Here is a 23,091-nt window from a genome sequence, read left to right on the forward strand (position 1 = left end):
GATGCCAGACACTATCACACACATACTGTACACACAGAGAAACACAAATGAGCCTCTCTTGTGTGGCTCGCAGGTCTCCTTGCGGGAGCTGGCGGTAACCCTTATAAACCCAGGTTTCTCACTATGACAGTTTGACTATTCCCGCACGACCGCACTGATTCGCAAAGACAGTGTAGACGGAAGTGAATGTTTTTGGCTAAGACAGATATTCCTCGCTGGCACGGGCCTGGCTTAAAACTCATCAGTTTCAACTCATCAGTTGCGGATGGTGAAAGAAAGTGGAACTGCGCTCCTCTGAATGAAACCCGAGTTCAATGCCAAAAACGCACTCACAAAGCTTGAATGCTCTCAGTCAAGACGCTGCCCCCCCAGGGTCTGAGCAAAGGACGAGAGAGAATAAGGCAGAGGGTTTGGGATTTTCTTCCGAACCAATGCAGGAAAACAAGAAAGACGGCAAAGAAGGGCAACAGCTGCCAAAGAACTGGCACGCGTGAGAAAATGCAAGTGAAGATGAATCTGGAAACCACTGACTCGCTTCTGTCGATATTATCGAAGGTTTTAAGATTTGAGGCTGCGGGTGAGCTGAAGCACAGTCTTTTCAACACAGCAGAGATGAAAATGTTTGCCACCTGACTGGAGAAGAGAGCTACTTCGGGTATCGGAGTGACATCTGCAAAGTCAAGAGATTTCTGTACTGTTGTTTTTATGAGGATCTTGGTGGAAATTCCAACTGACTGCCACTTTTGTAAGATGCTATTGATCCGTTGGTAATTGACTGAAATTCTTAATTAAAGCATTAGGGACTAGCTAATTGAGCAATGCATTCATCTGCCTCTGCCACATAATGTGTTAACGGTTAATTTACTCAGTTTCAGCCACAGACATGACTCTTGGTTTGCTGTCAGGTTTTTTACAAATAAATGGGACGAATTTTAATTGAAACCTGTGAGGGAGTAAGACAGGTAATGAGCTGGGCTTTTCTCACCACCGTTGTGGATGAATTCTTTTTTTCCTTTTTTTCCCCCCTCCGTTGTTAAACTGAGCTGCTGACCTATCAGGTTTATGAAATGCATCGTTATTCATTCCGGGAGCATCAGGGAAAAAAAAAAGGAAGAGCTGTAGGGAGACAGAATGATCCATGTCCAATGTCTGCGGCTGAAACAAATTAGTAATGATCCATGTTAAGGCTGACATCCACACTGCAAGTAAAATTAGCGATTTTCTAAGCAGCCCTCGTGCATTTAAACAGTAACAACTCCAGCAGAGATGCCAGGCCAACCAGGAAAAGCTGTCTGGCCCAGTTCCCATTTTGAGTAGTTTTACAAAACTCTTTTTCACAGGTTGCTTTGATGTAGTAAAAAAAAAAAGAATTCAACTTTTTTATGAAATTAATGAACATCTGCCAGGTTTAACATCTAATTAAGTTAAAATGCGGATTTGGTAGGAATAATTATCAGGACTGTTTTGACAGATAAAGACAGGAGATGATATATATAAATATACACAAACCGGTTGTTAATTTTGCTTTAGCACAGCATGGAAAAAGAAGCTGATACATCCATAAACAAAATCTGCTCCAAAAAATATAGTTGCATCATATAAGCAAAAAATGTATTTAGTCTGAGCAGCAGCTCAGTGGTTTTAATAAGCTGATATGTTCTCATATACATTTTTCTGGAAAGCCCGCTTTACACGACTAGGAAACCTGTTCTAGAAAGCTTGGTTTGACTCTGAAATTCCACTCACAAATGGACTTAAAGAGGCATGGGACGCTCCAGACAGGAGGCAGTGGTGGATGTGGGGGAGCTGTAAAGGAATAAAGAAATCCCCACAGTGACCTCAGCTGGTAGCCAGAAGTACTAAGAAATGATAGGATGACCTAAAGAAACCGAAGGAGAGGGTTTCTGAGCAAAACATGTGCAGTTCCAAATGGGCTAAACAGTGTAACCGAGCTCATTCCATGTTCCTCTGAATTCATCACGAAAACTCAATTTTTATGTGCAGATCATCAGGTTTTCTGTCATTCCTTTTAATAATCCACATAAGCTCCGTAATCGGCTTACCTCTGATGGGCTGCTAATGGAAGGAGAGCTCCCTTAGGCAGCACAGCTGGGACTGGCTCTTCTCTGCTCTAACACACTGTCTTTTTACTGCAGTGTTCCCTCGCAACCACAGTGAGGGAATTAGAGCCTTTTTTCTTCCTTATCAGGCATTCGTGTGGCCAATTGCTATCCGGGAGCCAGAATGTGTGTGTGAAAATTATCCCCTGATTAAACGTACGCCTTCTTCAAGCCCTAGGGTTTTATTTCATATGGCCGAGTTTTAAAGTGAAGTCATCACGCTGGGACTCAAAAACAAAATCATCAACCCATCCATCTCTGCTATCATCTATCTTTCTGTCTGCCTAACAATCAATCCACCCTTCAGTCACCCTGGCTGACTGTGAGCCGGGAGAGCTGTGCATTTGAAATGGTGGCCATTCTGCTCTGGATTAAATATTCTGGTTGTCTTGAATGGCCGTCTCACATCTTCTGAGTTATTTTGCTTCGTTGGTCTTTCTGTCAGACATGGGGTTCGTGTCACAGAAAAACAACAGTGCAGAAACAACATTTTTCGCAAACTACATTTCAAATTACTAGCAATTCTCTGGTTTCGCTCAGCGCACAGCGATTGACATCATGCATTATTCAGAACCCTCTTCTGCAGGTACGAGTCTTGCATTCGGCCTCTGAACACACATTTGTGCAAGAAAATAAATTTATAATTGCATTTGGAGTTATTTCTACCTCTAGAGTGTACAAAAACGGAACAAAGTTGTCTTTGCTTATAAGACTAATGCATGTCAGGGCAGGCATTCAGAAAGATTAATGCTGTCACAAGGTCTGATAACGTGCGGTGAATCAGGCTCCTGTGGCATAGCTGTTTGATCCATTCCAGCTTTCAGAAGCTGCCCATACCTTTACATATATGGCTGTCTTTCACTGATGAAGGGCAATATATTTGTTAGAATTGTTTTATCAATCCTAGATTTTAAAACATCAAGCTCCTGGCTGGTAATGAATTTTTGGAACAAACTGGCTGCCATGCAACAGGAGTCTTGTTTGGTTCCCTGGGCTGGCTGTCAGAGAGCAGTGAAAAGAGACAGCATTGTTTCAGAACTTCCTCAACTTCACACTGACCTTGCGCAAGAGTGGAGATGGTCTCCATGGCAACTCTGCAGCAACTGCAGCAGCAGCAGCAATCCCCTCCTAAAAATCCACCACAGGAGGAGGAGGCTGGGAAAATGAGGCTCTCCAGAACTCTGGAATAACACCCTGTTAATACCCCTCTGCTGTCGCTCCGCTGCCTCTCCAACAATAAAAAATAAGAAGAAATTGATGAAAATATCTCAATTAACACCTCATCGGCATGACGTGTTTTAATAAGTCCCCGTGTTTATGATGGGCGATGATGAGGAGATCGATGCTGTGGGGACTCGTGCTGTTTTTATAGTTATTACTGCTGAGACCTTTAGGAAAATACCACGCCACAGTCATTGCTAGATTAACCAGCTTGTTTTCCATATCACGCACTCCGAATCCATTTCTTAATAAGAATCATCTGTTATCACTTTCTCTCCATTGTTCACGGCACCAGAATTCATCTTCTTCTAAAGGTCAGGAAACTGTGAGCAATCCAGCGTTATAAGAGTTCACATTCATATGCTGACAGAGGGAAGAAATAGCGGGAGTGAAATTAAATGTAATGTAGGGAAATGCAATTGAGCGCAAGAACACCAGGACCAGCCCCGAGGGGGGGGGGGGAAAGGACAATGGGATTTGGAAATACAGACCTGTTTAAATAAGAGCATGGGGGGGGAGTGGGGAGACAAAAATGAAACCCAGAATCACAGGTACAGCAGGCATCACAAACTACTTGATCTAGCCACGGATTAGTGTCTGCAATTGCCCTTGGAAAATGCCTTTAGATGAGGGGCTGCACACAGGGCTTGAAAAGGAAAGATGAGCAGGCCCAGCCTCAGTGCCGCTTGCTGCTCACTTGTTACAAGGCTTGTTAAGGTCCAACTTTACACATGTTCATTTCAACCTGTCCTGCATCATTTGGTTCCTGCAGAAACAAGGGGAAGCAGCTGCCATGCTCTGTAGTACGACTAAATTAGATGAAATGGAAGTCACACTCCCGGCTTTCCTCAGTGCAATGGTAGGCTACAGACAGCACTTTTCCCTCTCTGATACCAGAAAATCGCTCGACAGCACCAGTGGAGAGATGTCAGAGGAGAAATTGCTCACTTAACGACCGTACATTACACTCTCTTTGAAGAGCCCGACACGCAGATGTGCGGCAGGAATTTGGTGGAATCACACGGCACAGGCTAAACGACGCGATGCATTATTCACAAACCCCCTTTGGAAACGTTTGGATCTTGGTAACACTTTTGAAGTTGCAAATGATATTCAATAAATGCATCACAGACACACTATTAACACTGAATTATATACTTGAAGAGTACAGAAATTTAATTTTCAATTGCATGTTCCTACCTGAGTTTACATATTAATAGAAGTCACTACCAGAAGACAAGACTACCATGCTTATTGGTATTCCATTAGTATACAGTATTCCACGTTATTCTGATTTCATGAACGGAATTTGCAACCCATAACCTAAAGAGTTTTACAGACAGTTTTAGGAGCCTGCTCACCATGTATTGTGGAGATAGAGAAAACCATGGAATAACAGCTGTGACTTACCCCAGTGCTACTAACTACTAACCATGCTTTTACAATAGGTGCGGGTTTGTTTTTTTAGCAAAACAATATGCTATTGGCTGGATCTGAGACAAAAGTTACACTAAAAAGTTGTCTTCAACATCCACCATCAAGGCCAAAAAGACCAGTGCTAATTCACAAACACACACTGAGAAACAAACCACAAACCTTCATCTGCTGCACTAAGCCTGGAGACAAGTTGTCACGGCAACATGCATTCATTTTAACTCAACATCCCTTCTGAAACACAGAACCATTAATAGTTTTGCTATTTACTTTTGGTTCATGAACATAAGATGGAAATCATTCTGTCTTTCATTTGAACATCTTTAGAGATTAAATTTAACTTTAGATGTAGGGTCAGGTGTGTTCAACAACAGATACATCTACTGTATAACCTCACTTTTGGTCTGCATGAGATTATTAAGTGATAGGGGGCTTCAAAAACAGAATAATACAGCCTGAAGTCCAAAGAGAAGAACGTTAAAAATATACAGAATGCATAAAACAGTGCACATAATAAGAGGGACTGGGCCCCTCACACATAATCGCTACTGAACAGACACAGGTTTCTATCCTGTATTCAGTGCTGCGGACTTTGAAAAACGATGCATAAGCTGGTCATTTTTGTAGCAGTAAAAATAAAAAATACTGCTCTCCGGGGTTCTTGCTATAAAGTTTTTGATAAGCAGCCAGCAGGGTGGTGTTCAAAGAGAGAGATTTAAAGGGCATCCAAGACTGACAACACAGGTGGAGGTGGGGCCCTGAACTGAATGTGGCTAGCAGCTGAGTGGTCTCCAAGTTTACAATCCAGTCATTGGGCAATTAATAACAAGGCAAAAACAAACGGTGCCCCTGCCAGACCAACACACCCTTCAGGTCTCTCTTCCTAACTCTCAAAGCGCAAGCATGCAGGTCAGCGGGCACAAAGCCGGCACCGAGGAATCGATCACATCGTGCACGTCCGTGACAGAAGCAAAGCTTCGGTATCGGTTAGACACAGGCAAGGTCTGGAGGGAGCACTTTTCACTGTCGCACAACAGGGCCTGAAAATGTTGGTGTTCCAGTCATTAAAGCTAAAAACCCTGCCAAGCATGGAAAAGACACACGTTTCCTATAATGTAGGGGATTTCACGGCAATGAGCTTTCCACTCTGACTAAGAAATTATTTTCCCGGGACACATTCATCATGCTGGCAATGAAAAAAAAAGGACCTCTTTTTGGTTTAAATTGCTGAAGATGACTCTGTGACTGTTGCCCATCATTCTCATAAAGCCCATTACTCAACCTGATGTACTGAGTTGCAGTTTTGACCTCATGTCTTTCTAGTGTACTGTATAGTCTAGTTAACAGACTGCTCCCTTTTGAGAGATCTGCACGGAGGTTCAGCAATCGCTTAATGCTGTCTTTTATAACAACATCATAATACATTCCAGGAGAACAGAATTCAGTCTGCAGCTGCTTCACTCAATGTGTATATATATATAGAAGAGCAAAACCTACTCGATATCATTAGTTTAGTAAGACTGCAAACAAATTACAGGCTTGATCCTGTCTGGTTGGTCCCAGTTGGCCACGCAGTCCACACCTGCCACACTGGTGAACTAGTCTTGTCAGCCACAGTCCCTTCACTCCTGCAGCTGATGCCAGCTCCACTGTGGGCACTGTGCCACTTGCAGGGGTGTGGCTGGGAGAGCGAGTGTCTTGGGGGTAAGGAAAAAAGAGGCAGTCTCTCCTGCACTGGAAAGAGAGCCAGAGCGATCAGAAATGGGGCTTGCCATTGCACAGTTAAGAGAGTACGAAAATAAATGACAAGCACAAGTACACTTTTTTCCACATAATCATGTAAAACAACAAGCATAAAAAATGCATTTATCTTGTCCAAAATCTAGACAGAGCTGTGAACTCAAGGCTAATATTTTTTGGGGGAATGGGGGCTGCGACTCCAGAGCCACTTGCAATCCGTCTTGTTCTGATTGAGTGTGTTTGTCTGACTTCTGTCACTGTGCCAGTGAGGGTGTGGAAAAGCAGCAGTGGTGTCTCTGAAAACAGAATCTCATTTACATCAGCTGCAGGGGAGCCTCTAAATGTTGAATTTTGTGCCTTAGTCCCACTGAGAGAATAATTAGAGGTTACAGGTTTTCGCAGAGCATTTGAATTCCAACCATGCAATTTCAAAGTGCTTGTTGGGGAGTTAAAGGGGGCTTATCAATGCGGTTCAGCCCTAACTACATTCTGCACTGATTCAACAAACCCCATTTATTTCATAACCTACTGTAAGCCATGGCTCATAAAATATAAATAGCAGTCAATTCAGTACTCCCATGAAACATTTATCAGGGCATATTTTTTCATATAAAAAAGGTACCTTGCAGGAGTATGAATGTGCCAATATCTGTTTTTTTTTTTTTACCAATAACACATATCTCAAGTCTCCTTAGATCTGAAAACCACATTCATTGGCGGCCAATTGTGACAAAACCTGTGCACACCAGTGCCTCTGTAAAAAGATTAACATTATCAGACCTACGCAACTGAAAAACAAGTTGCTGTTTCTTTCAACAGGAGTTTTTTCCACTACCCCCTCCCCAGTATGCCCTGATGACCCAGGAGACATTTAAATTATCCATTTTATCTGTGTGTTTTATGGAATCTACACGGGAAGAGCATTAGCTATCAGGAATACATTTCATTAGGCATAGAGGCGTGGGGCGGAATTCTAAATGGTTTCGCTGACCTCGAGGGGGAGGAGGAGAGGAGAGAAAAAAATTAGAATCCATCAGCATTCGAGCGAAGACGGCTCATTTGGCTTTCTAGCGCTGATCAGGCCTTAATTGAACGTCTAGCTGCTCGAAAATTGACAGTGGCAAATTAATTAAGCAGCGTTCGTTAGGAAACAGAAAATGTATTTTTTTTAAAAAAAAACAATCGCGAAAGGGGCCATAACAATCAACAGCGGCAGCACTGTGGGTTTTGCCAGAGTTAGTTAGAGCTGGTGCTGCTAATTGGTGGAAACAGTGGCAGGGCAGAGTGCTTTCCTCACCTCTGGAATGCTGAACAGTGACAGCTAAGACATCCGGAATTCTTGCTCTTTTCAGAAAGCTCTGTCACAGCCTAGTAATGTGTATGTGAAGGTTCCTGTGTCGGGCGTCTTCATAAACACTGTCCTGCTCTCTGCTCAACAGGGTGCCGTCAAGCAGCCCGCAATAATGCAAATCGACTCTGGTGTTTCTCACCACCTCCATCTTCAGCTGCCATCTCTGTCCTTTCTCAGCTGCCTCTTTATTAATAAGCACTAAAGCACTCCATACACTGGTGCAGCACACAAGCCCCCTTCAGAGCACTAAACAAACACAGTGGCCTATTCTGCAGAACTTTTGCCTAACTAATAAGAATTTAAACTCTGTTCTATGCTCTCCAGCATTGCAATCTCAATAATGAGGTCTGAAACACTCTATTGTCTTCACTGCTGTAGCCCCCATAATGAATACCAAAGCACCACTGTCAGCTCTTTAGCACATTCCTCCTTATTAAGAGCTACTGAAAAACTTCCTTAATAAGGACAGTAGCCTACTACATTCACCTGTCTAGTGCATGGAAATCAAAGCCTCTCGGATCTCGTTTCCCTGTGCGGTGCCTGCAAGTCAAAGCCTTCGCAAAAAAAAACACCTACGTTCAGTACAACTGCTTCTTCTAAGAGAATGAAGAGTCGCACTCCTTGCCGCCAGTGTCTTCATTTGTTAAAGAGCATTTCCTTGTCCATCCAGCCGTACAGAGCAGCAGGAGGAGAAGATTAGTGAGAAATAAGGGCGATGCATTATTTAACAAGCAAACCGTGGCCCGTGCAAACATTTCTATTCGCTTTGTATTAAAGCGTCCCATAACGACTTTATGTGTCACCTGCTGGTGAAATTATTCTGGGGGACATCTGCATGAGGCGCAGCCTGCCAAAAAGGGACTCCGCGCGGTACCCAGGGAGCGTGTGATCATTGTCAAAAACAGGGGGATTGAAACATGACGCTCCGCAAATGAGCTCAGACACCGGCGTTCTCAGATCAGTAGCGGCAGAAATGATTTGTTGCGAACACAGCGCTGGTGATATTTCAAATTATCTGTCACTCGCGACAAGAGGTGTAAACAGAGCGGTACGTGCAAAAAAAAAATAGCAGGTAGATTTTCCAGGAGATAACAGGAATATTAGGACTAATTGGCCATTCAGATAGAAAATGGATTTTGCGAAGCTCACTTTTCGGGGGGTGACGTACGCACTGGAAAATTATCTGACAAGACCGAAGTGCACATGCCAGCAGGCTAATTGCAAACGCTGTGATGCTTGCACTGCTAATGAAGGAGAGATGTCACTTTCTTGATGTAAAGCAGGACGCTTTGACAATGCCTGAAAAAGAATTACAGAGGCAAAATGCGTTGTCTTTATTGATATAATATATATATAAAAGAACTCCAAATTTTGTCATTCCTAAAAGTTTCTATAGCAGTAATAAAGAATTGTACATTCTCTGAAACTGACACTTTCAAGTTCAACTTCAGGAAAAGTCAAGGATCATGAAATCTAGCATCAAATCCTCAAGCATTAACCACACCATCCTGTACATTTGAAAGGCTTTGAGAGGTAGTTGCAGTCCATACTAATGTACAGATCAATAGATCCTTTATTTTGTAAGTGTATTCTGCAGTTTATGAAGACTGCAGCCTTACCAGCAGCAATGTATGGAATTTCACTGTGGTAAAGCACTGGGAAAAATGAGATCGGAGACTATTCAAAGGGAAAACCACAGTAATAACGTGTACCTGTGATAAGATGCTATGAATCAGTAGTGAGGCAACAACATCCAATGTCAATAAATAAAGGTGAAGCCATTTGGTTATTTTGCTTGTTAGCATATAGCGCTTGATCATAGGTATTCCAGCCCAAGATTGCTGGAATAATGTAATCATGAACTATTTAAAACCTAAAAAAGGAGATGATTTGAGTTCTTAACTGTCCATCCCTGGACTAAATCAAATTTTTCAAAGGACAAAGAAATTATTACCACATCATAGTGGCTTACATACACCTACAGCTATTTTGGGAAAAAAATATCTTGTTCTCAGTCTTGAGTCTTGTACTTCATTTTCTTTCACATGGTCTCACTAATGTCCATGCCTGTATGTTTGAAAATGTTGGGTTGGCTTCATTTAAATCTCCCCAAATCTCCTTTATACATGTATGTCTTTTTTGTCTGGGAAAATGTGGATGATTTCTGATTAAAACTCTTTTCCTCCAGTTCCAGGACCATGGTTTGAATCTGATTGACAGAGACATTTCTATTTTATTTTTTTACACAATTTTTTCTAGTTTGTTGCAAGTGCATTTCTGTCATCATAGAAAATTTCTCCTTTTCCTTCAACCTGTGATGATTATGTGATCAGCTGTGCATACGTAATATTCAGGTCTGAATTGCATTCAAAGCTAAATTTTTCTGCACGCAATTAGTTCCACAATATTTCAGCTTCTTTTCTTGCGCCTCACAGCTGAGACAAATGCAGGTAGGTTTAACTGCACTGTCCTGGAACTAATTTTTCACAGCTCATGAAAGACAGAAATCTATAACATCCTGGACTGTGGTGTGGCTGAGTGAGTTTTTAGACTGTCAAGCCTCAAATTAAAAATGATTGCTTTTTGAAAGCTCCAAAATGCATTTTCTTCTCTACTGATATGGACAAAGTTTGAAAAGTATTTTTAAAACCAGATTTTTAGTACAACCCATACTATTAAAGATAACAGGAGAATAGTTTCAGAAGGATGCATCGAAGTAAGCAGTTTGTGACACAGAACAGGCCAAGGTAATTCATTCTCTCGCATCAACCAAAAACAAATCTGTTAATGCACTTCTCCTAAATGCCTAGCTGCTACAGAAACTATAAAATCTTCAGAACAATAAGAGACATAACCTGCACGCTTGCACCCATGCTTGGGTTAAGCCAGACAACTACACATTCTATATCTGGAATGCATCTCACCCTGATTTTTCTGACTAGCAAATGTGAAAATTTTATTTTGTTTCATTACAGATGTGCTCCTGAAAGGAGGACATCCCATCTCCACCCTCCATGACTTCAAGATGTAAAACATCTGGCCAGAGAACAAACGACAGTTAAACTGACCAGCAGGAGGAGAAGGCAACACGACCTACCAGTGAAGAATTAGGCACACATCCCATGTGTGGTCAGCGGATTACTGTAAGAATACATTTGCAGGATTTACACAACATCCCAAAGAAGTTATTATTTTAATGAACAACAGCCTGTTGATTGTGGTTTAGTCTCTGGCTTTGATGTGTAACACACCTGTGCTCAGAATAAGAAAATTAGAAAACAAAAGCTGGAACAAAAGCACTGCATTACAATGGTCTGTTTTCCAAAAGAGTTTTTAAGATGAAAAAGGTTTTGTTCACCATGAGAGCAGTAAGCAATCTGCTGCAACCAAATCAGCTTTTGTCTTCTTTGGAGAAAGTGACCTGCTGAATCCAGCTAACAGATAAGTTCTAAGAAACTCTATCCTAATGGGAAACATTTATGTCTGCTCGTCTTTAAAAGAACTAAACGAAAACAAAAACGCTCTGCATCAATTCTCCCATTAAACTGAACCTTAGAAAAAAAAAATAACACCCAGTTTCCTTTCCGCATTGGGAATTTATGAATTTAAAATTTCAAGCACACAAAAAAGCCTGAATTATTTTTTTGGTCCTGCTGTAATTTGTCGGATTTTTCATTAAAAATGAAATACAATACTCTGGTACTTCTGCAAGCCCAGCTCATCCTGAGTATAGCCAGTGCTCTGGTTATTCATTCTGTGCCCTGGAAGGTACCCTGCCCGAAACAGTGTGTCTGCCAGATCAAGCCCTGGTATTCACCCCGCTCTGTGTACAGGGAAGCCCCCACAGTGGACTGCAATGACCTCTTGCTTTCACAGCTCCCTGCTTCCCTGCCAGTGGAGACCCAGACCCTTCGTCTGCAGAGCAACCTCATCAGTACTCTTGACCAGAGTGAACTACAAGGCCTGGCAAACCTGACTGAGCTGGACCTCTCACAGAACAGCTTCAGCAGTACCCGGCACCTACGGATATCAGACATGCCAAGGCTCCTGAGCCTACATTTAGAGGAGAACCAGCTCAGACACCTCCCTGACTCCGCGTTTTCTGGTTTCCCTGGCTTGCAGGAGCTGTACCTGAACCATAACCGATTAAGGAACATCTCTCCAGGGGCTTTTAATGGCTTGGACAACCTCCTGCGCCTTCACCTCAACTCAAACCGACTTGGAGTAATTGACCGTCGATGGTTCCATGCTTTACCACAACTAGAAGTCTTGATGATTGGAGGGAACCCAGTAGAAACCATCCAAGATCTCAACTTTAAGCCATTAGTCTCTTTACGTAGTCTGGTCTTAGCTGGGATGGGCTTACGTGAACTGTCAGAGAGGGCCCTGGAAGGATTATCCAGCCTAGAGAGCATCTCCTTCTACGACAACCACTTGACCAAAGTACCAAAGGAAGCCCTTCAAAAGGTGCCAGGTTTAAAGTTCCTGGACCTCAATAAGAACCCAATCGAACTCGTCCAACCAGGGGACTTCAGAGACATGCTTCACCTGAAGGAGTTAGGACTGAACAACATGGACCAACTAGTTTCCATAGAGCGTTCTGCCCTGGAGAACCTGCCAGAGTTGACCAAGCTTGAAATTACTAACAACCCTCGTCTCTCTTACATCCATCCTCAGGCATTCCAGCACCTCTCCAGCATGGAGAGCCTGATGCTCAACAGCAACGCCTTAAGTGCGTTGCATCGAGAGACGGTTCGTTCCCTACCGGGCCTTCAGGAGATCAGCTTGCACACCAATCCCATCCGCTGTGACTGTCTCATTCGCTGGGTGGGGGCTGAAGATGACAAACCTGTTCGGTTTATCGAACCCCAATCCACGTTCTGCTCCGAGCCGCCAGAGCTCAAGGCCAGGAGGGTGAAAGAAGTCTCTTTTAGAGAGATGGCGGACAGCTGTCTGCCTCTGATTGCCCCAGGGACATTCCCATCTCATGTACGCATCAGACATGGCGAAAATCTGGCACTACACTGCCGGGCATTAGCAGAACCAGAACCGAGCATTTATTGGGTCACACCAACAGGCCAGAAGCTCTCTCCTTCCACAAGTTCTGGGCGATACCAGGTCCTTCCTGAGGGTACTTTGGAGATTTTTGGGATCACCCTGGAAGAAGCGGGGTTTTACACTTGTGTGGCAGAGAATCTGGTTGGTGCAGACACTCGCAGTGTGACAGTAAGGGTTGACGGGGTGGGGAATGCTGTTATGATAAGCACCAGGAGGACCAATGATAGCCTGGAGCTGAAGGAAGTGAAGGAGCGCTATGCCCTCTTGTCTTGGGCGGCCAGCCAAAACGTGCCCTCCGCCCGGCTTTCCTGGTTAGCCAATGGAAGCCTGGAAGATCTGCACCAGCACAGCAAGCGCATCCTAGCAGGAACCAGAGGATTCAACTTGACCCGCCTACAACCAGGTACCCAGTACAAGGTGTGTCTGCACCTGGGCTCCAATGATACCACCTGCATTCAGTTCAGGACTAAAGAGATCACGACCCTTGCATCGTCGCCCGACCTCACCCCAGCAGCTATCCTGGCAGCCTCTGCTTTGCTTCTCCTGCTTGCAGCTAAAGCCTGTCAAGGTGGCGGCTCGTCCAGTTGGCGAGAGCGGGACCAAGGGACTGAGAAACCAGAAGTCTCTACTTCGCTCCCAAACAGGGAGCACCTCGTGGTCCCAGAGCCACAGCTGCAGTCCTCAGCCAAGGACAGCACTGACAACATCCACACCAGTAAGGGAGACACTCAGAATGCTGCGAGATCTGAGGCAGAATTGTGCTGAGTTGGGAATACCACTGAAATAAAAAACTACATGAATTGAAAAAACATGCCATCAACACCAGAAATCACTGGGAGGAACCACCCTTTTTCGAGCATTTCCAACCAGCTCAAGACAGACATCCTAAAAAAACTCAACACCGGGTGGATGTTCATCACTAAACGTATTACAAAGAGACTTCATTTGTATTTATTTTATATATAAATATATTTAACAGAGTACAAACATTCTATAGATGCAGTGGTACCCAACAGTATTTTAGATTAAATTTACCAACCTAAATTCATATTTCACACTACCTGGCTTAATTTTGCCATTCTGAAAATGAGACAGTAATATTGTTTGGAAAATTATTAGCCCTGCAGGACCACAGTGTTGCAATACAGCCAATGCAGTTGCAAGCAGCAGAAAACTAAACCAAAATAATGCAGTTGCCTACAGTATATACAGTATACAGTGGACATAAGCAAGAAGGGACTGAACTGCACATGATTTTGCACACTGAAAATCTGCTAAACTTATTGCTGCGAAATACGAACCAGGCCATTCTACACATTATCAAAAGAAAATTCAAAACACATTCTAGTTAACAAGGATCAAGAAATCAGTTGGGTTCCACTGTAAATATACGAAATACCCTTTTTATTTTTAATAGATATACTGTATAGTACAGTAAGAGGAGACAGGCCTGGGATTCTGTTAGCTAAAGAACAAATGGAACGGAACCCAACCTAACGACTGAACGACTTGGAGGATATCACAATCAGGAGTTTTCCCATCTTAATTGCTGAACTGCTCTACAGATCTTAATTGTTCAATCTCGAAATGGTCCCTTGCCTCACAGTGCTTTCATTCTGTACTCCTTCATTCTGAGTTGGATGCGACCATGTCGTTTCTGAGCGGCAGAGAGATGGGACACACCAAGGACTGTGGTCTAGGAGAAGCAGTCTACAAGGCAGAGCACAGCTACATTCTGGGTTTATTTCCGCACCACACACCTGCTTAAAACGCGCGCGTGTGTGTGTGGTGGGGGGGGGGGGGTGCTGAACTTTGCCTTTTAAAAAATGTCACTCCCTGAAAGGAAATGGACTTCTCAGAAAAACGAACAGACAAAAAGAACTACAATCAAGAACTGACAGCCGGGACTTCGTGCTTCATGAGGCTTGCTTTCTTTCAGGCACATTATTGTCTCAGAGAGAGTGGCAGAAATGTCACACTGAGATAAGGGCGGGAAGACTTCCCGGAGCGCGGGGCTGCAGCAGGAGCCCTGCCCCCGCAGCGGAGCAGATGGCCGCCTTGTGACCATTTTTTGTTCAGCACCCCAATCTCTGCTCTGGCCCCTGCCTCCTGCTGCTCCGTGGTGCCTAGCAAGCACTTAGAACATCATTTCAAATGTTCAGCTGCTGAGACTGCAGCAGCCTGGGCTCTGGGAGCCGCAGATTAAAGCGCTGGAGAAAATATTACAAGCACTTCCACTTACCACACATCAAACACGGCTGCACTCACTGGAGGACAGGGATGGCACGGACAACCATGCCATTGACTCGAGTGCACAAAGGGATGGGGAAAAAAAACTGCCTTTCCTGAAATTCTAGCTCTTGTATCCTGTTATTCACCATGTCTTCTTGAAGTCCATGCTTTCTGGTGTACTTCTTGCAACCTGTGACCGTTCTGAGATTAAGAGATGTCTGAAGTCAAGCCGAGCGAAAGGAGAGGTGGAGATGTTGAGGTTGGTGGGGGCGGTGGGGAGCAATCAATCTGTGAACCTGCCAGCATCAGTCAGTCAAACAAAAGGCTGTGCTCCATTAGAATGTCATACGGGATTTATTGGCCAATCAAGACAGACAGGCAAGAACGCATCACCCAATCAGAATTGCTCATCAGGATCTGCCGGAGTAGCTATAACCTGGTAAGGGATTCCTGTTTTCTAAGGTGCTTCAGGTGATGAAGTGTCCCTCCTTTCCTCCGAGTTTTGTAAATGAAGTGGTCTATTGTGTCTTCTAGTTTCAAAAACATCTCTCCCCCACCCCACCAGGTTTTTTACCCACACCTGTACATATGCCATTCTGGATTTCCTACTTGAGTGTACTTCTCTTCTTTCAATGATTTAGATGATGATTGTGTGTTAAATTCTATTTTGAGCTATTATTAAAACATTTTGGACTGAAACCAGTGACTCAGATGGTTTGATTACTACAATGACAGTGGCGGCACTTTAACAACACTTTGATCATATTCTGTACAAGTGTCTAAATTTTGGGGGAAGAGATTAAAAAAAATTGCATCCTTACATCCATTCTCTTAGTTTAGAATCCACAATTATTATTATTTTTGTTATAAGACCAGCTAATTTCAAATTGCCAGTCATGAGGTTTTTCCAGATAAGCTCAAACCTCAGAGACGCCTGCTCCTCTGATCCACTCACCTTTGAGCCCTCCATCCGGAGGCTCAGCCCCAACTGGAGTCCTACACTGCCAGCACTGCAAACCTGCAACCACCCACATGCTCACAGGGCTTGCAGTGTTGTAGAGAGCCCAGAGAGCTTAGCTGGCTTATCCCCACGGTGCCAGGGCAGCCCTCAGCCGTTCAGCTGCTTGGAGAATCCCAGCCACAGCCAGCTCGGCACGTGACCCAGGCTCGAACCCACGACACCTGGATCATAGCGACTGAGCTATGCTCTGACCAGTGCCTTTTCCACCTCTTGAAAACCAACATATCAATCAAAACACTACCGTGATAATACCGTTTTGAGCATTGCCTTGTGTACAGCATTAGATCTGCACAGCCCATTTACTTACAACTCACCAGCAATTAAACCTCACCATCTCCTGCAGGCACTGATGAAGCACATATTACTCATGTCACAAGCACTTAACAAAGCATGACCTCCTACATGAGGATGCTCTGTTAAAGCATCACAATGAGGCTATTAGTCAGTTATAAACAATGCGTTTGTTCAGAAAGTAAGCAGCAGCTTTATAGGGTGGTTATGAATGCTTATAACTTCATGAAGAGTCACAAATAAATGCTATGTCTAATAGGTGTTTCTCCACTTAAGCAGTCCTGTAATTTTGTCAACCAGATACACACATTTAGAACAATTCTTTAAAAAACTTCACATCTATAAGTAATTCTCCCCTGGCCACAGTATCTGAATCTCGGTTCAAGCTTTCCTGAACAGTTAAATCTTGTTCTTATTTATGTCACCTAAACCCTTTATGACTTTGTTTACCACTGTAAACGGATGCTTCAGTGAACGAGCTTGGACTTCACCAGAATCTCCTCTGCAGTACTGTCTTACGAGGCACGGCAGGACAGCAAGGCAGCTAGGACTCAGCTGGAACCGATCCAGGATTTAGCTTCAGTGGCGGAAGAAGAGTAATAAACATGATCACCTACCCATGGGAGATCTAAAGAGGCCTTGAGATCCCATGTCTCGCCATGCTTCGATGGTGCTGTTGCCAGAGAACACAGAGACCAACTCTCCTTAAAAAAGCAGCCAGAGTAAAATCTCCATCAGAGAAGCCAGCTGTCTGTGTGGCGCTCTTCAGTGCAGGAGCAGATGGTGATCTTAACCCTCCCAGGTTGGGCATTTTCATTGTGCCACTGAAATAAATGCCAATTACCACTAGAAACCGTTTTTCTAAACGGAGAAAACTGGGAGCTATCAAAGAGTGATTAATGAGCACCAGGAGAGCTGAAAGAAATTCCTTTCCCTAGAGCTTCTTCACAGCGTACACTCTTGACCGAGAAAGCTTGTTTCAAGAAAGTATGCAGAAAACATGCAAAGAGGGGATTCAAATTCACAGGAGGACACGGTGCAGTGCACACAACACAATCCCTGTCTCTTCATGTGGTCACTTTGCCTTAAAATCATTCTAACGAACCTACATTTTTAGTGATAAAAGTTGATGGGATATTCTCCATACATTTATTATTTAAAACAGGTGTCGCCAAGTTATAATCTGGGACCTGACACTAGACAGCTGTGACCGTATTTCATTCAGTGGTGATGCAGAAAGAGTAAGCAGTACCATAGGTTAGACAAGAACTGGTCAGCCAGGACTCTCTTGGCAAAACAGCAACTCCTGCGACTTCCTGGACATCTGCATGCTTGCATTGCTGTCATTAAGAGACACATTGCACTTCCAGTCAGTGCTGGCTGTACCGAGAAGCGTGCAGTATGCCAAAAGATGAATGGTCCCGATGGGTGGGCAGGTCAGAGGAACATATCTGCCCTTCCTTATTCTCCTCATGCAACACAGGAGTCATTGCTGTGAGCCGAGACAAAAACAAAACAACCAGCGATTCCAAATTACAAGGATATAAAACAAGAAAAAAACTAAATTAGAAATCAGAAGGCGTCTGGCACAATGCTCTAGAGATCACAGTCTACCTTCATACCACTAGGCTCAATAAAAAAGGAAATGAGACTATTCCAATTCCATAGACCATTAAAAGTATGTCATTTGTACGAATGGAAAACTTATCTATGACTGCAATTAGCAGTCAATTTAGCCTAGAGTAACTCCCATGTAAATGTCCACAATGGTAAATGATTGTTTACAAACTACATAACACGATCTTGCAAAACTAAAAAAAAAATCAGCACAATAGAACACCTCTTTTGTTTTACTCGTTTTTCTTCCTCCTCTTTTGAAATCCGGAAAGTGGCTGTGTAGGATAATGATAGAAAAATTGATTGTGAAATCTATTTAGTGTGGCTATTGATTTTCTCATAAGGGAAGAGGAGGCTGGCCGGCGTGCAGCCGTGCGGTGATGGAATATGGACGAGGAAGCAGGGAGAAATGGGAGGTGACACTGGCTAATGGACTGGAACTGGACTGGTCTGGAGAAAGGGTGGGCGCCATCACCCCTTTAGGTTCTGCTCCCCATGCAGTGCATTAGAGGGTCCCCTACTTTCGCCGTTGTGAAAACCAGGCAGCTCCATTTCCTGTTTAGCGCCAAAGCTCTTTAGAAATTTTGCCGTTAATTATTTAGTTGACGCTTTTATCTGAGGAGACCTGCATACGAAATCAATGAACTGGAAAAAATGAATGTCGAGTAGCAAAAGTAAAAAAAAAAAGGAATAAACAATAATTTGGCATAATACGATAACTGAAACAAGGTACCATAACTGTTGTAATACAAATTTAATCCCGTGCTCTAAAAGCAATCTGCAATAAGTCAAACATAACACAATGCTGTAAGAGGCACAGAAATTACAATACAAGGATGAATCTAAAAAGCAATGCTTTACCTGCAAGTCTTAGCTTTCAAGCGCAGCCCTTGTCTTGAAGGTTTGCATCTTTTCTCACAATCTATTGTCTCCAACGCATTATTTAAACAACACCATCCGCCTATTTCCCTTGTAAACGACATAATTAGCCACATAGCTGTACCAGATCCCTACACATCACAGCCCTGAAGTGTGACCCTGAGTTACAGTGTCGGAATGGGGCTCCCTCAGCCTGCTCTGCGATATGTTCCATACCTTCAAGTCCCCACCTTTGACACACCAGCTCATATCACCACTCTCCCAGCAAAGCGACAGTATCCACCAGGCCACTGGGGTGGTCTCTGCATTTGCTTATCTCTGAAGGATGTGAGGCTTTGCTCCTTTCCTGATGTGTTATCTCTGAACCGTGAGGTCCCCCTTACCTCGTTCATCTTACCCCAGGACACGTGGTCAGTTTCGTGTGCCTGCTAACTTGACGCAGGCAGCCGGAGCTCGGCTTCGCTTGGGAAAGTCACTACAGTGTGTGAAAGCTCTGCTGTCTGAGCACTCTCCGTGACCCCGGTTTGCATGCTCGAGCACTCAGGCATGCAGAGAGCATCGCCAGCTCCGATCCCTCTCCTCGCAATTACTTCAGGATATTTCAGACAAGTGTCCAGCCACGTTCCGGGCTATCTACTGCGCCGCCAGACACGGCCCTCAGCGAGGTTAAGATATTTAAATCGCGGGTCTGTGAGTGCCTGTGATAATGGCGGGGGGGAAGGGATGGAAACGCAGCCCTGCAGGGAGGACTACTGGTCACAGAAAGCAAGAGCAAAGAGGAGGCAAAGAAATCGAGACAGGACGTCACCACCAACATCATCTTACTCGTTTCGATTTGTCTGTCCCTCACAATGAGCAAGGAACTACAGTGAGACGTCAATCTGACTAAAGCACCCTGCACTGAGCTCTTTCAAGCTTAATCACTGCATGTTAAGATAAGATTGATCACTGCATGTTGTACTTACAGTGGCGTCAGTGCAGCACTGAAGACTGTAAATTTGCTAAAGGACCTGTGGATCTGCCAGTGGATTAACTCAGGCAATGGAAGGGGAGTTGAATGTTTACCTAGGTCCTCTCCTTCTTAGTTTGACCCCAGCTCCATCCTGTTCTTAGCCTCTATTGCCAAGTGACTGTGCAGATGAAATCATACCTGTAGCGTTCAAGAACAAACACTAACTCCAGGGTATTCTATAACCACAAGTACCATCCTTATGTAGCAAAATCCAAAACACATTTATTTTGCCTGCTAACCTTACTTAGCTGGCACTTTTATCCAAAGCGACAAGCAGAAGCTTGGAGGTAAAAATCAACAGCTGCTGCTGCTGCTAGTCATTTACCGCAGGTCTTTGGACATCTCATCCGAAGGTGGCTAACTTGCTCAGAGTAACAGGCAGCAGGTCACTAAAACAGACTCTACACGACCGTTCCAAGCAATTATATTGTCTGAAAAAGTAAAAACAAATACATTTTAACACCAGCCACACATTATGCTAAAGGCAGTATAAAACCACTGTGCAAACATGAGATTCCATGTCCAGATTGCAGCCATCCCAGGTGTGCTGAAAGTGCCTACTCAGGTCTGTAGCTGTACAGTGCCACAACATTCTTGGCACCTGTTACTAGCCGAGCGATTTTCCTCAGTGTCACACAGCATGAACACAGCTGGTGCTGGAATAAGCATGGCCACCTTAACATGACGCCTACTGCATGTTAAACACAAAACATGAAGCCTTTTCGGGGGGGAACAGCAGCAGCGTACAGGCAAAATGTAGCGCGGTGGTAGGCAACTCAGTATGGTGAAAAAGCTTCAAAAACGTGATCTCATCTTTTATTAAGGTTCCTGTCATCCTTCTTGTCACTTGTCCAATAAACCATCTCCTAAGCACGCTGGCTGTTGTGTTCTACTGCTCACAACATGCCAAGAGCCCTGGTCTTCCGAGCACGCCATGTAAGATTTAATACAGGCCCTGGCTGCAGCCGTGTGTGTGATCAGTTTTATATTACAGCCCGTCAGGTCCACTTATATCACCTGATGTCCCCACCCCCCCCCTTCCCATTAAAGCACTGACCTGGAATGGAAACGGATTACCGAATGATTAGAGGAGGAACAAGGTTTCCTTTTGGGAAACAGGTCTGCCTCTAGGGAGACGATCTCATTAAACCCCGAGTACGTCTCCATTGGCCCCTGGGGAGGAAGAGCGCACATGCTTGCTCCCGTACACATGCACATGTGTGAGCGAGCGTGCACACACACACACTGACACAGATCTTCAAAGAAAAGCGTAACAGGGGGCGTTCATTTAAAATGCTAAAACAAGAAAAACATCTGGTTAAGTAAATGCTTTCATTAACAGGCTGGTTCGGGTTTCCTTCATTTTTTTTCTTTTTGCTTGCACTGCTGTCCTTTTTTATTCCTTTTGGAAAACATTTTTTTGCAGTAAAATACATAATTCATCACTTATGATCTACAGTAATGAAGCTTTCAGTTACACTGCAAAAAATATTAGTGGTGAAATTTCATCAGTAACCTTCGGCTCAATAGCTATAGAGGCTATTTCCTATCAACCCCTTCCCCCATGAAGAGTTCATCAAATGGATTCTATCATTCAGCCTACTGAAGTGCTTCCTTATCTTTCCTTTGTTGACTCACACCAACAGCTTTATTTACCTTATATAAAACAAAATAGAAATTTTACATTTGCTGCCCTCTTCAAGAAAATCAATGGACCTTTACCACCACCTGGTGGATATCAACACTGGAATAGGGATGCAGACGCACGGTAACACCAGAAGAAGGAATATACTGAAAACGAAGCATATAACATACTGAAACCACAATACTTCAATACACAAGCTGAGCATAGTTTGATAACATTTGAGGGGGGGGGGGGGGGTCTAAGAATATAAGAATAAAGAACAATAATTTTACTGACCTGTACAGGAGATCCAGTCAGGACACTAGGTTTATGCAAGCTCGCCTGCTTGAATGGGATACCTCTTTTTTCATGTCTTTAATGGACATTTGGGATCCATGAGTGAAAGCAAGAAAATATTTCACACCCTTCTGATCTATTTCTCTATACCCGTTTTTAACAATTCATAATTTCTCCAATTTGCATATTGCATTATGCTTGGTTCTTTCGGTTCTTGGAAGAATCTGATATACACAACCCCCACTTTCTCAACTGGAAAGGTGCCGCGACATTCTTTCTGTAAATATGAGACATGCTATAAAAGCAGGTGGGGGCAAAGCTGCACCTGAGCTGGCAGGATTCAACCTTCTTCGAACTCTCTTACAAAGAGCAGAAGAAATTAAGAAAACGCTTGATTTTTCAAAATCAACACAACATCAAAATATGGATACATGTAGAAACATTACAAAATGGCAACAGAAATCACAGTCATTCACTTAGTTAACCCTTGTTTTACAATGAGGTTCTTGGAGGTCATGCCATTATTAACCTATATATATGTGATTGGACACACAGGTTGCAGCATTGAGGCAGCAAGCTGCACTGGTTTTTATAATACATACGAAAACAACCACGTTGGATGGGACAGACCCCAAACAACACATACACAGAAAGGTATTTTGTGTGTTTATTTCATGTATACATTCATATATTTGTATGCAGTCACCCTTATTGCCCCCAACTTCCCAGAAATTTACCCAGTAACGCACTACTTCATCACCAAAGCTATTATAAATATTACTCAGCTGCCGTTTACACTGTTTTGCAGTGCTTTGAATGACACACAAACACAGAGCTTGCACACTCACCTGGCCAGGTTGACAAGCCCATGGCACAGAGGATAGTGTGAGAACAAGAACACACCAGGGCAAAATCTCTCATTTTCTAAATTTGTAATAACCTCCCTAGTCAGAAACAAGATAAATACACTGGGTTGCTTCATACAAACAGTCCAACTAAACTTCCAGCTAATCCTTTTTGATAGAGCACATAGCAGACAAAGCTTTCTTCTAGCTCTGTGGAAGGAATCAGTGGGAAAAGACAGCTAGAGTGTTAAAGAAAAAATGGGAATATATTTATTTAGTTTAGCGGGATTACCAGACTGTTTTTTCACTTACATACCAACCATCAAACACAAAATGAACAAAGTCAAAC

At 43.5% G+C, this 23,091-nt stretch overlaps 1 protein-coding gene across 1 annotated transcript in view; it reads left to right on the forward strand.

The window, feature by feature from the left end:
• The window catches only part of lrrn2 (leucine rich repeat neuronal 2), a 54,523-nt gene extending 38,668 nt beyond the window's left edge, over nucleotides 1–15,855 (forward strand). The window contains exon 2 of the mRNA XM_088640453.1: nucleotides 10,842–15,855. Coding sequence (XP_088496579.1) covers nucleotides 11,548–13,689 — 2,142 coding nt within the window. The 5' untranslated portion in view covers nucleotides 10,842–11,547 and the 3' untranslated portion in view covers nucleotides 13,690–15,855. The remainder of the gene's footprint in view (nucleotides 1–10,841) is intronic.
• Nucleotides 15,856–23,091: the final 7,236 nt, after the last annotated feature.

This window comes from Lepisosteus platostomus, chromosome 7 (assembly GCF_059453375.1).
Source record: "Lepisosteus platostomus isolate fLepPlt1 chromosome 7, fLepPlt1.hap1, whole genome shotgun sequence".
Lineage (NCBI taxonomy): Eukaryota > Metazoa > Chordata > Actinopteri > Semionotiformes > Lepisosteidae > Lepisosteus > Lepisosteus platostomus.